Genomic DNA, 12,195 nt, shown 5'->3' with positions numbered 1-12,195 from the left:
TGAAAGACCTATACTCTGAAAACTACAAGTCACTCTTAAGAGAAATTACAGAGGTCACTAACAAATGGAAACTCATCCCATACTCCTGGCTAGGAAGAATTAATATCGTCAAAATGGCCATCCTGCCCAAAGCAATATAGATTCAATGCAATCCCTATCAAATTACCAACAGCATTCTTCAATGAACTGGAACAAATAGTTTGAAAATTCATATGGAACCGTCAAAGACCCCGAATAGCCAACGCAATCCTGAGAAGGAAGAATAAGTTGGGGGGATCTTGCTCCCCAACTTCAAGCTCTACTACAAAGCCACAGTAATCAAGACAATTTGGTACTGGCACAAGAACAGAGCCACAGACCAATGAAACAGAATAAAGACTCCAGACATTAACCCAAACATATATGGCCAATTAATATACGATAAAGGAGCCATGGACATACAATAGGGAAATGATAGTCTCTTCAACAGATGGTGCTGGCAAAACCAGACAGCTACATGTAAGTGAATGAAACTGGATCACTGTCTAACCCCATACACAAAAGTAAACTCCAAATGGATCAAAGACCTGAATGTAAGTCATGAAACCATAAAATAAAACTCTTAGAAAAAAACATAGGCAAAAATCTCATGGACATAAACAAGAGTGACTTCTTCATGAACATATCTCCCCAGGCAAGGGAAACAAAGGCAAAAATGAACAAGCGGGACTATATCAAGCTAAAAAACTTCTGTACAGCAAAGGACACCATCAATAGAACAAAAAGGTATCCTACAGTATGGGGAACATATTCATAAATGACAGATCCGATAAAGGATTGACATCCAAAATATATAAAGAGCTCACACACCTCAACAAACAAAAAGCAAATAATCCAATTAAAAAATGGGCAGAGGAGCTGAATAGACAGTTCTCTAAAGAAGAAATTCAGATGGCCAACAGGCACATGAAAAGATGCTCCACATCGCTAATCATCAGAGAAATGCAAATTAAAACCACAATGAGATATCACCTCACACCAGTAAGGATGGCCACCATCCAAAAGACAAACAACAACAAATGTTGGTGAGGTTGTGGAGAAAGGGGAACCCTTCTACACTGCTGGTGGGAATGTAAATTAGTTCAACCATTGTGGAAAGCAGTATGGAGGTTCCTCAGAATGCTCAAAATAGAAATACCATTTGACCCAGGAATTCCACTTACAGGAATTTACCCTAAGAATGCAGCACTCCAGTTTGAAAAAGACAGATGCACCCCTATGTTTATCGCTGCACTGTTTACAATAGCCAAGATACGGAAGCAACCTAAATGTCCATCAGTAGATGAATGGATAAAGAAGATGTGGTACATATACACAATGGAATATTACGCAGCCGTAAGTAAAAGACAGATCCTACCATTCGCAACATGGATGGAGCTAGAGGGTATTATGCTCAGTGAAATAAGCCAGGCGGAGAAAGACAAGTACCAAATGATTTCACTCATATGTGGAGCATAAGAACAAAGGAAAACTGAAGGAACAAAACGGCAGCAGAATCACAGAACTCAAGAATGGACTAATAGTTACCAAAGGGAAAGGGACTGGGGACGATGTGTGGGAAGGGAGGGATAAGGGCAGGAAAAAAGAAAGAGGGCATTACGATTAGCATGTATAGTGCGTGGGGAGGGGTGGGCACGGAAAGGGCTGCGCAACACAGAGAAGACAAGTAGTGATTTTACAGCATCTTACTACGCAGATGGACAGTGACTGTGAAGGGGTATGCGGGGGGGACTTGGTGAAGGGGGGAACCTAGTAAACATAATGTTCCTTCTGTAATTATAGATTAATGATACCAAAATAAAAAAAAAATGAATGGGGTCCTCTAAGGCCAGAAAACCAGGCTTTCCAATTTCCCCAAGCAGGGTAACTCTCCAGGAATGCTGGAAGGAGGAACCCAAAAGTCTGCTCTAAAAATGCTCCTTTTAAGTTGGGGTGAGGCAACAGTTACTGCTAAGTGCAGGAAGTCATGACCCCTGACCTAAGGGAACTGAGGCCCTCGTGTACTGCTACTCACAGCCAGGTGAAGGGGAATGAGCTCATGGGGGAAGAGGACCAAAATCCGGGGCAGGCCCTGGAGGAGCCGGGAGAGACCAGGACAGAAAGGGCAGGCCACAGGGTGCAGCCTCAAGGTTGCCCAGCAGCAGCAAGAGGCCGAGGAGGCCGAGGGGACACACTGGGGGTCTGGAAGCCGGAGCTGAAAGGTAAGAGCAATGCCGCCTTCTTACAAGTTCCCCGGAGCCCCGCTTCCCTCGGACTTGGTGGGTGCACCTCCTCTCTGCCATGTGGGCAAGACAGGCGAGCTAAGGAGAGGGCTGTGAGTGCTTCTGAAGGGAAAGAGGGGAAAGTCAGAAACTGACCTCAAAAATATAAACCAGCCTCGAATATCACCTGGGAATAAATTACACTTCACTAAGCGACCCTCCTTATAGTAAGTCATCCGCCAAGAAAAACTCCCACCGGCTCCCACCGTTAAGGAGTAGGTCCCAAAACTTCAGTCTGCCCTACGGGCCCCTCCCAACCGGAGTGCCCCCTAACTCTCCAACCCCCTCTATTTCTAGCCACCATCAAAAACCACCCTTCTTGTAAAATACAAATCACACACAAGACATAAAACTCAAATAGGACATTTTTTTTCAAAACTATTTATTTCAATCATGCATTACATTTGCTAACCCCATTTCTATGCCAGAAAACATAAGTGCACTGAACAAATGTACTGTGTAATCAGGGAAAAATGGGATACAATGTGGAATGTTCTACTTCCAATTGCAGGGGAACTGCACTAAATACTTCCTTAAATATAACGGCACAGAAGTGGTCTAACAAATGCTACTCACTCACTGATTTATTCACCCAGGGGTAAAGGACACAAAGCAAAAAGACCCAGTTAAAGAGGTCAGAGAGACCAGTTTTCTAAAATTATTACCCATCAGTGTGGAAGTCTTGCTTCCTTTAACCCAGAAATCATCACCCAGGCTGCCTCCGGCTCACCAGACACACCCCTCGATCAGAGTCAAGCTTCTATCATTTTCTCCCACAGCATCTAATTCACTTATGATTAAATAGTTATATACGCTGCCTCAAAACAGGAATCATGATTCCTGTTTCATCAAACATAGGCAGCAATGCACACGTGAAGGATTTTAGGGGCAAATTCTACAGCAAAATTTGTATTTTAAAGTTATACTTAAATTGATGCAGGCTACAATTTTAAAAACTATGTGTGTTCCATCGTGAAATGGGTAATTTTTGTGACAGGACTGGAGTGAGGGGCAAAGAAGGGAAAAGAGTAAGTTTTATGAGCATTCTAGCACAGGAAATAATACTCTGTTATTTTGGAAATAAAATATCTTCAATTCAAATTCAAGGACTGACATCTCCAACAAATTCTGAATTTACGTTTGAACTACTCCGCATGTGAAATTTGCTGAATAGCATGCCACAACGGCCAAAACCCTATTAACCTGGACAAGCTCACCAAGATGCAGGCAGACAGCTCTTGCTGAATTTACCTCATTGGTCCCTTAATAAATTACAGATATAAAAAGTTAGTGTCTTGCAGGGAATAAGATCATTGATCTTGGCATCAGACTGGGTTCAAGTACTACCTCGGTTACCTCTGCAACCTGGGGCAAATCCCAGAAGCTATAAAGCCTCAGATCCCCAATGTGGAAGTGGCAAGAACAAGGCCTGTTTCACAGGGTCATTCTGAGGATTAAACAGCAGCGGCTGCAGGCTCCTCCCGACAGAACAGTGCTGCTACCGGGAGGAAAAGGCGTTAGGGGAGTAGCTGTAGTAGCGGCAGAAATAGCAACTCATTCAGGAGGGACAGTCACATGCCAGCCCCTCCACCCAAAAGCTTTCTACGTATTTCGATTAGTTACACATATTTCCACAACAATTTCACGGGGTGGAAACAATTATCCCCATTCTGCGGATGAAACAGAGCTCCAGAAGCATAGGAACTGACCCAGAGCAGTGGCTGGCAGGACTACCGCCGGGGCTAATCACTCTGCTATGCAGATTACAGACCCAATGACTATGGAAGCTGCTTTCCAAGAGCAGCTAGTTTAACATTGCTCCAATTCACTGGCAAAGGGGACCAGAAAATTGTGTAAATGTGGGCTCTCATGGCTGCTGAATCATACCACGGGAGCTGATTGAGTCTATCCAAAACCCCCTCACCAAGTAATCTGCCCAATAAATCACCAACACAAAGGCATCAATTACCTGTGACAACTCGGAGAAGCCACGCAATACAGGCTTGAGCATCTGCAAGCCAGCCCCCCACCCCACAACCCGTCCAAACCAGGGGCGGCACCTGCCTGCTCGCTGCTGCGCCCAGAGGACCTCCAGCAGGTGCTCAGTGAGTACAGCGCTGTTTTTAGGACAATCCACCAACATTCTGTGATATAGTGGCAGTGAACCCATCCAGACATTCCCTCTCAGCCTGGCTGCAGCTTAGCTGATTCAGACGTGGGTCCGCAGCGTTCCCCAGGGAAGCTCCCCAGCTCAAGCCAGGGCACAGAAACAGTCCGGGTGACTGTCCCCTCAGTTCTCACAAGCACACAGCACCAGCCCAGACACACAGGCAAGAAGTTAACTCATCACATACCCCTGTTGAGAAAAACGAATTATTTCAAACCTGTTCACCTGCCTACATACAGCACTGGCCACAGGACTGTCCATCATTGCCAGAAAGGAATCAGCAGGGACCCCACTGCCCTCCTTCCCAGTCCTCCACCCACCGCCACACACCAGCACAGACCCCGCCAGTCTGAACCCATTGGGCCCTTCATTCAACCATGAGCTCAGGGCCCCAGGTCACCCCGAAACCCCAGATGGCTCTGTGAGCAGTGAGTTCACCCAGTCCCCCTTCCTGGCTTCACACACCTCCGCATCTGGCAGAGCTCGTCAGGCATCACCCGCCCCCAGACATAACTCCATGAGGGCTGGGATCGCGTCTGGTGCGCTGAGGAGGCACTCGGTAAGCTTTTGTTGAATGAACCAAAACGAAGCGAGGCCTAGGAATGCCCCCTGCTCTCTATGAGCATCCTTTATTCCGAGCACACTCAACTTCTCGATGTTCCCCAAAACACACTCAACAATCCCACATCTCTGCCATTTTTTCAACTGGAAAACATCCACATTCTCTTTTTAACACATGCCTGGCAAAATCCTGCCGCCCTACAGGTCTGTCAAATGCTGCGTCCTCTGCACCTTACTCCGAAGGCCACAGCGGCATCTGTCCCCACCCTCCCCATCCCTGAGGCCCTCTATTTGTCCCTTTCCTGTGGCACCTTCCAAATAGGTTTTGCATCACCGTTACGAGGACCCTCACTTCCCCTCTCCCTCCTGGGTGTTCGTGACGTTCACAGGAAGGCTTCTGGTCCAGAGGTCACGCTCTGCGCCTGAGTAACCTGGGCATCTCCCCAGGGAACACAGGGAAGTGCCCTCTTCTGAGCAAGGAATCAACTCACTGGAATGAAGCCAATCAAAGGAATTTTGCTATAACTAAGCCCACAGAGGGGTAAAAAGTGTAGTTTTTGGTCAATGTTCCTTAGAAATTAGGATTGCTGCTGGAAGTCTGGCTGAAGCCATATTACCATGGGACCCACATCCCAAAAAATCTACCTCCCAGGGAAACTGAAGGCTTAGGCCACCACTCGGGTCTTCATTCCCTCAGTGAACACTTGCTGGCCGATCATGACATCCAAACCACTGTGCTCGATGGGACCTCAGTATCGGGGAAACACAGTCATCGGTGGACACTGAGGGGAAGTAAACAGGCAGATGAAGAGAACGATTTCAAATTCAATCGGCACGTGTTCACACAGTGTACTGGCGGGTGTCGAGTTTTCCGGGCACCATGCCAGTGTAATCTGCCTTTACGGCCGTCAGCCATTGGAGGCCCAGTGCAAGAGGATCCGCACAGCCTCCGCAGCCAGCCTGCCTGGCCTGAATCCTGGCTCTGCCATTCCCACGCCATGTGGCCTGGGGCAAGCCACTTAACCTCCTTTCCTCAGTGTACACGTGTACAACGTAGGGACAACCACAGGACGATCTTCTAGGGTTGATGCAATGAGTGAGTTAATATTTGTAAGGGGCTTAGAACGGTGCCTGGCATGCATAACCAAAGCTGTACACATGTGCGTTAAAGAAAAAATTTTAAACTGCTTTCACCGATAACATATTCACATTAGAGGCAATTCATCACCACGGCACAAAATGCAGCACACAATAGGTAGATATTCTCACCTAAAATAAGCATCTTGAAAAGAGCAAGGTCTTAGACTAGAATACCACCCGAATACCTCATTGTGCCTGGAGGGTCGGAACTTAGCATTTGGTGCTGAAGGCCAGCAGTCCAAGCTCTCCCCTGCCATCCTGGAACAGCCTCGCGGTGCCTCCCAGGAGTTCTGAGCTGCTCTTGGCCTCGAGCGCAAACAGAATACACCAGCCCAGGCCTACCTCTGCTGCCCCAAAACATCGGGGGCTGTGAAACGGTTTTGCCTGACAGAGTTACTCCAAAATGATCACACTGCTATCAACTACGTGACAAAAACGACGTTACTGAAAAATAAAAAGCAGGGTCCCCTTCTTGGACACTAGTGTGCTGGGCACTTTGGTGTTCTCAGCATTCAGCACATGACAGAAACTCGGTGAACGCAGGTTCAATTAAAAGTGAAAGGATGAAGAGCCACAGGAACAAAGAATCCGGCAACAGCACGCTTGGGTTCAGTATTCTCCAAGCTTTTTCAGCCAACACAAGAAATCTCATCGCACACCTCCAATATATATGATTCATAGATGACCCACAACTGTCAACGAGATTGCAAATATTATGAAAGTTTAGTTGCTTCCTTATTTTTAGATAAAAATACAAGCAGATGTCCTTCTATATTCCTGCCACACTCAGCAGGTTCGTCTTGCTGACGAACCCCACTCTGGAGTTCTGGGGAGGCTCCACACCCCACTCTGGAGGCGATTACTCTACTGGAGCAACTATAGCACAATAGCTGTCACCAAATAAAAGGAAGACTTAGGGCAGAGGTCCCTGTCCACAAATTCTGCTTGTGACTCAGGCAAGGTGACAGTCGGGGCTTTCCTCCGTCCCCGCCCCTGCTCCTCTGGCAGCTCTTTTCAGCAAGTTTCCAGGTGTCAGGAACCCAGAGATTCCCAAGTCACTGTCTGATACCATTTCCCCAGAACACGACTGAGACAAGGAAGCGGAGCCAGGCACGGCCCAGCTGGCGGTTACAGTAAGAAGCAGCAGGCTCAGCTCAGCACGGCCGCTGAGCAGAGACAGTATCTTGGCGCAGTCCCTGTACCGAGCTTCACCAGAGGTGCCGAGCTGAGCCAGGCCCACGGCTGCAAGCCGCCTAGTCACGGTCGGCCAGCCACCTGCTGTCCGACGGATTGACAAAGGTGCCACCGTAGGCTGTGTTTCAGTAAGTATTTGGTATTAGTTGAGAATTCTGTTCCCATACTGATTCCAGCAGGTATTAATGATGGAGACGCACAAGATTCAGTCTCTGTCCTTAAAGAAAAGCAGATTATTATGATAAACCTGCAGATGAGGACGTGAAGGCTTTTGTGGAGTAAAGTCAGAAAAGCCAGCAGAAGGCAGGTGGCCTCTAAGGGCCTGCAGAGCATGAGCGCACAGGCCCCAGGCGGCGGGGCGGCGGCTGGGCCACTGCAGCAGAGTGCGTCTGAGACGGCAGGGAGACCGGCGCACTGGGAGGAACTGTGCGGCTCCACTGCAGTGACGGGACGGGGGTGGGGGGACGCAGGAGCGGGCAGGGGTGACACCATGCCACACGGCGGAACTGAACTGCATCCGGCGACAGGTCACACACGCGGAAATGGCAGGGCGAGATCAAATAACAGAGGAAGCGAACAACAGAGGGAACAAGCCGACCTGGCTGCTGCCCACTTGTGTTCGCAGCAGGACAATTCGCAACAGCAGAACGGTGGAAGCAGCCCAAGTGTCCACCGACAGACGACGGATGAACGAAACGTGGCCAATCCATGCAATGGAATAGGAAGAACATCCTGACACAGGCTATGACACAGACGGACCCAACGACATATGCCAACTGCAATAAGCCCGTCACAAAAGAACAGACACTATGTGACGCCTCTTACAAGGCATCTAGAAGAGTCAAATCCACAGACAGAAAGTGGGATGGTGGGTGCCAGAGGCCGGGGAGGGGAGACAGGGAGTTGTTCAATGGAAAAATAAGAAGAGAAAGTGCCGGAGCTTGGTTGCACAACAATGAGAATAAGCTTAAGACTCCTGAACTGTACAACTAAGATGTTTATTGCATCACGATTCTGTAAAAGGCCATATAGCCCAAGTGCAGTCAAGAATGACATATAAACCAGAGCCGAGACAAACCAGGGAATTCCCACCACGCTGATGCAGAGGTGAATGTGCCGACTGGCCGCTGTGAACCAGAATGTGGAGGGCGGAGCCGAGAGTAACTCTGAGGTTTCCAACTCAGTAGAGGATAGTATACTAATTAGCATACTAGATAAACTTTTCATGAGTAAGAAAATTTTGTTCAGACAACTTTTTTTAGCACTTGCTATGTGCCAAACACTGTCTGGAAAAGGTGGACATCACAGAACAAAAAAATCACAACAAAAAATCCTGCTCTCACAGAGCTAACAATCTAATGGCAGCGTCATAAAACAGCAAGCAGGTGTGTGACACGATACGGTGCACAGTAAATGATGTGATGAAAGGAAAGCAATTCTCCTTTGGAAGAAATGCAGATGTGGAAGAGCAGACACTTGAGCAGAAACCTGCATGAAGTAGGGAAGCAACAGCTCCAATTTTTTATAAAGAAAAACAGAAAATGTTCAGTCTGTCATCCTCATTTGGTGAGGTCATGGATCAGTCCAGAAATAGATCCTCTGACAGGAATACGGAAAATAGAAACCTAACCAAGGAAGTGAAAGACCTATACTCTGAAAACTACAAGACACTCTTAAGAGAAATTACAGAGGTCACTAACAAATGGAAACTCATCCCATGCTCCTGGCTAGGAAGAATTAAAATGCAATGAAACCGTATTTTTCTTATACTCAGGTGGTCTTACTGCAAAGCACCTCACTAATGTATAGTGCTGCCCTCATATTACTTTAGGTCCAAAAACTACAAAATGCTTCTGTTTTCTGGGACAGAAGTATACATATGGTGGTGATGGCAAGGGGCACTGGATTGATAAACATGAGATTTAAAGAGACTTTTAAGAGCATGAACTTACTTTTTATTAAAGATAATAAAGAAGAAAAAAAACACTACTAAACAAGACTATAAAGGCATGCATAAAGCTGAACTGCTGGAATCCAAATATATAGAATTTCAAAACGATGCCAATTACAAAAATTGTGACTACAATCACAAGATTAACATTTTTTTAAAGTTGTTTGTCATTAGATTTGTGACTTCTGAGTAGGTTTTATTTTCCTAAGGCAACATTTCCAACTGGATTAGGAAACACATATACTATTGGAATGGAAAGAATACTGTGAATGATTTTATTCAATCCTCTAATTTTAAAGGTCCAGGAACTGAATCCACGCAAGGTGAAAAACTGGCTAAGGTCACATAAAGAATGACCATCACAAGGCACAGGGCCAGGTCCCTGGGCTCAGAGGGCATTGCTCTTCCTACTACAGTGGCAATGAGATTGCAGGCAGATACTGATCCTCTTTCAGTCTAAAACAGCTACCAGAAAACTACAGACCTAGGAGGGAATATCCCAAACCAGTACACCAGAGACAGGAACAAATGAGCACATTTCAAATATGCACCTGTAATATACAGCTGCATGGTTTACTATTATAAAATCAAGGGATAAGCACACCATTGTGTTCTTAACATACTTTAATATGCCTTTACTGAATAATGGCGCCAACCTGGATTCTGCAACCCTACATAAATCATAGCCTGTTGTGGCTAAGCTGTAATGTTACCCAACCAATTTAAAACCATTACTGACACAGAAACATGTATTTAGAGATTTTCTGCCAACTAAGAAACCACATGGTTTTCCAGTCATGTGTACAGGATACTCTATATGGAATGTGCTAAATACTCAAAACCACACTGGTTTTGGGGGTTACCTTTCTTGATTGCTCATTTTGGCATACATGGCTTTTACCAATTCCGGGCTTTTCAGAAAATGATCTGTAATAATCAAGAACCTAAGGAAAAAGGAGAAAATAGCTTTGGTTACTAGAGACATAGTAAAATAGACGTGGTTTTACCTACTTTATAGGCATATCTCACACATAAAGTCACTCCTTTTTATTATGCTTTTGATTAACTATAATCTTAAGATGTTTTAAGAGGTTCACATCCTGTTTTTCTGTTGGCAGCTAAAAGAAAATAAAAAACCTCAAAACACTTTTTTCCAATTTTACTTCTGAAAAGCTTATTGAAATGATTCAACGGGCGTACTATGGCTTTTGTCTAAGTGGAGAAAGGAAAATACTTCAGTAATTGTTCAAGGAGTAGAATAAAATTTAGCTACAGGTTCAGGTATAAAAAGAAAGCATATTAAATTGTTTTAGTCAGAAGTTAAGTGGTAAACTTAACCAGAGAAATGGGCATGTCACACTTTTTATTTAAACATATGCCAGCAACACAGTGATACAGCCTGGCTTGATTACCTGCTCTTTGAAAGCTCTCAGGTTTCCAAGAAAACATCCTCACTGTCAAGCGACCGCACTCATCTAAACTTAGAGATCAACTTATGGAAACCCGGAGGCCAAGATTATAAGCCTATTTCTTCAAAGTACCACTGTGACACTTAAAAAGATTGAATAGTATTATTAATTAATTCTGAATCGTATTTGCCAGAGGGCATCTGAAAACTGAAGAACTAAAGAATTCGCCAATATGCTGTTTACAGCCAAGGCTGCAGTACTCAGAGTGATTATAAAGCATTAAATATATCAGTTTATTTAATCACGTTTTATCAAACAATAAAACAAAAGTATGTCTGTCAGTATGATAACAGAACAAAGCATATTACCACAACACACTGGTCACTTCATATAAAAACTAAATCTAAACATTTATCTATTTCTTCTACAACTTTTGAAATAACTGATCAACATTTTGATGTATAATATTTCTAACAAGAATGAATGTTATTTAAAATTCTCAAACAATTTTCATATCAATTTAGGTAGGTCAGCAAACTGCAACAATAGAAGTTCATGCATTTCAAGCCAGGTACACAAAATTGTGATCCTGAATTAGCTCACTCATAATTCAGCTGTTTGGAGCTCAAAACATTTTTCCCACAGGAACATTCATTTAAAAACACAATATTCCAAGTACTGTATTCCAAGTACTCCAAGCTCTAACAGTGAAGGAAAACCCATACATAGATAATTCGAGAAAAATGTCTTGGGTGCAACATGCAGGCACACATTGTGGATTATCGAAACAACAGTTTTCCTAACCAGAGGGCTGGTGCGGAGCTGGGATGAAGGTCAGGAGGCTACAGTAGGTGTTCTGTAAAACCCTAGCTGAAGGAGGAGGGGGAGCATTTAAATTAGAAGTGACAAAAAAACGACTCAGAAACAGCATGAAGGAAACTCAGGGAACTATAAACTATAAAATACTATTAGGGTTTTCAACAACAAATGCTGGCGAGGATGAGGAGAAAGGGGAACCCGCCTACACTGCTGGTGGGAATGTAAAATAGTTCAACCATTGTGGGAAGCAGTATGGAGGTTCCTCAAAAAACTCAAAATAGAAATACCATTTGACCCAGGAATTCCACTCCTAGGAATTTACCCTAAGAATGCAGCAGCCCAGTTTGAAAAAGACAGATACACCCTATGTTTATCGCAGCACTATTTACAGTAGCCAAGAAATGGAAGCAACCTAAGTGTCCATCAGTAGATGAATGGATAGAGAGGGATTCAAGACTGAAGGCTTCTATCCTTGAATGCTACTGGCAAACAGCCCCCAGCTGCCAGCCCTCGTCTGAACTGTCCCCTGCAGGAAGCTGCTTCAACCAACACAGGAGCGTAGAAAAGACAGATGTGGTGGCCAAGCCTTCTTTTATGATACTGGTCATTAGTATCCTCGTTCTTTTTTCTTGATCAATTTTGTTGATCTTTTTA

The 12,195-nt window shown here is 44.9% G+C and overlaps 1 protein-coding gene across 9 annotated transcripts in view; it reads right to left on the bottom strand.

Moving 5' to 3' along the window:
- ATXN10 (ataxin 10) overlaps positions 1-12,195 on the bottom strand; it is a 169,936-nt gene that overhangs the window by 106,724 nt on the left and 51,017 nt on the right. For 8 of the 9 annotated variants that reach the window (XR_012121638.1, XR_012121639.1, XM_073214029.1 and 5 more), the window contains exon 6: positions 10,177-10,257. The exons of the other annotated variant lie outside the window; for it this stretch is intronic. Coding sequence is in view for 6 of the 8 variants with exons in the window: in XM_073214029.1 (XP_073070130.1) it covers positions 10,177-10,257 (81 nt within the window). In the remaining 2 variants the exon portion in view is untranslated. The remainder of the gene's footprint in view (positions 1-10,176; positions 10,258-12,195) is intronic. 9 annotated transcript variants of the gene reach the window in all.

Source organism: Manis javanica, chromosome 10 (assembly GCF_040802235.1).
Source record: "Manis javanica isolate MJ-LG chromosome 10, MJ_LKY, whole genome shotgun sequence".
NCBI lineage: Eukaryota > Metazoa > Chordata > Mammalia > Pholidota > Manidae > Manis > Manis javanica.
The sequence above is the reverse complement of the archived record's forward strand: the minus strand, read 5'-3'. Positions and strand labels throughout refer to the sequence as shown.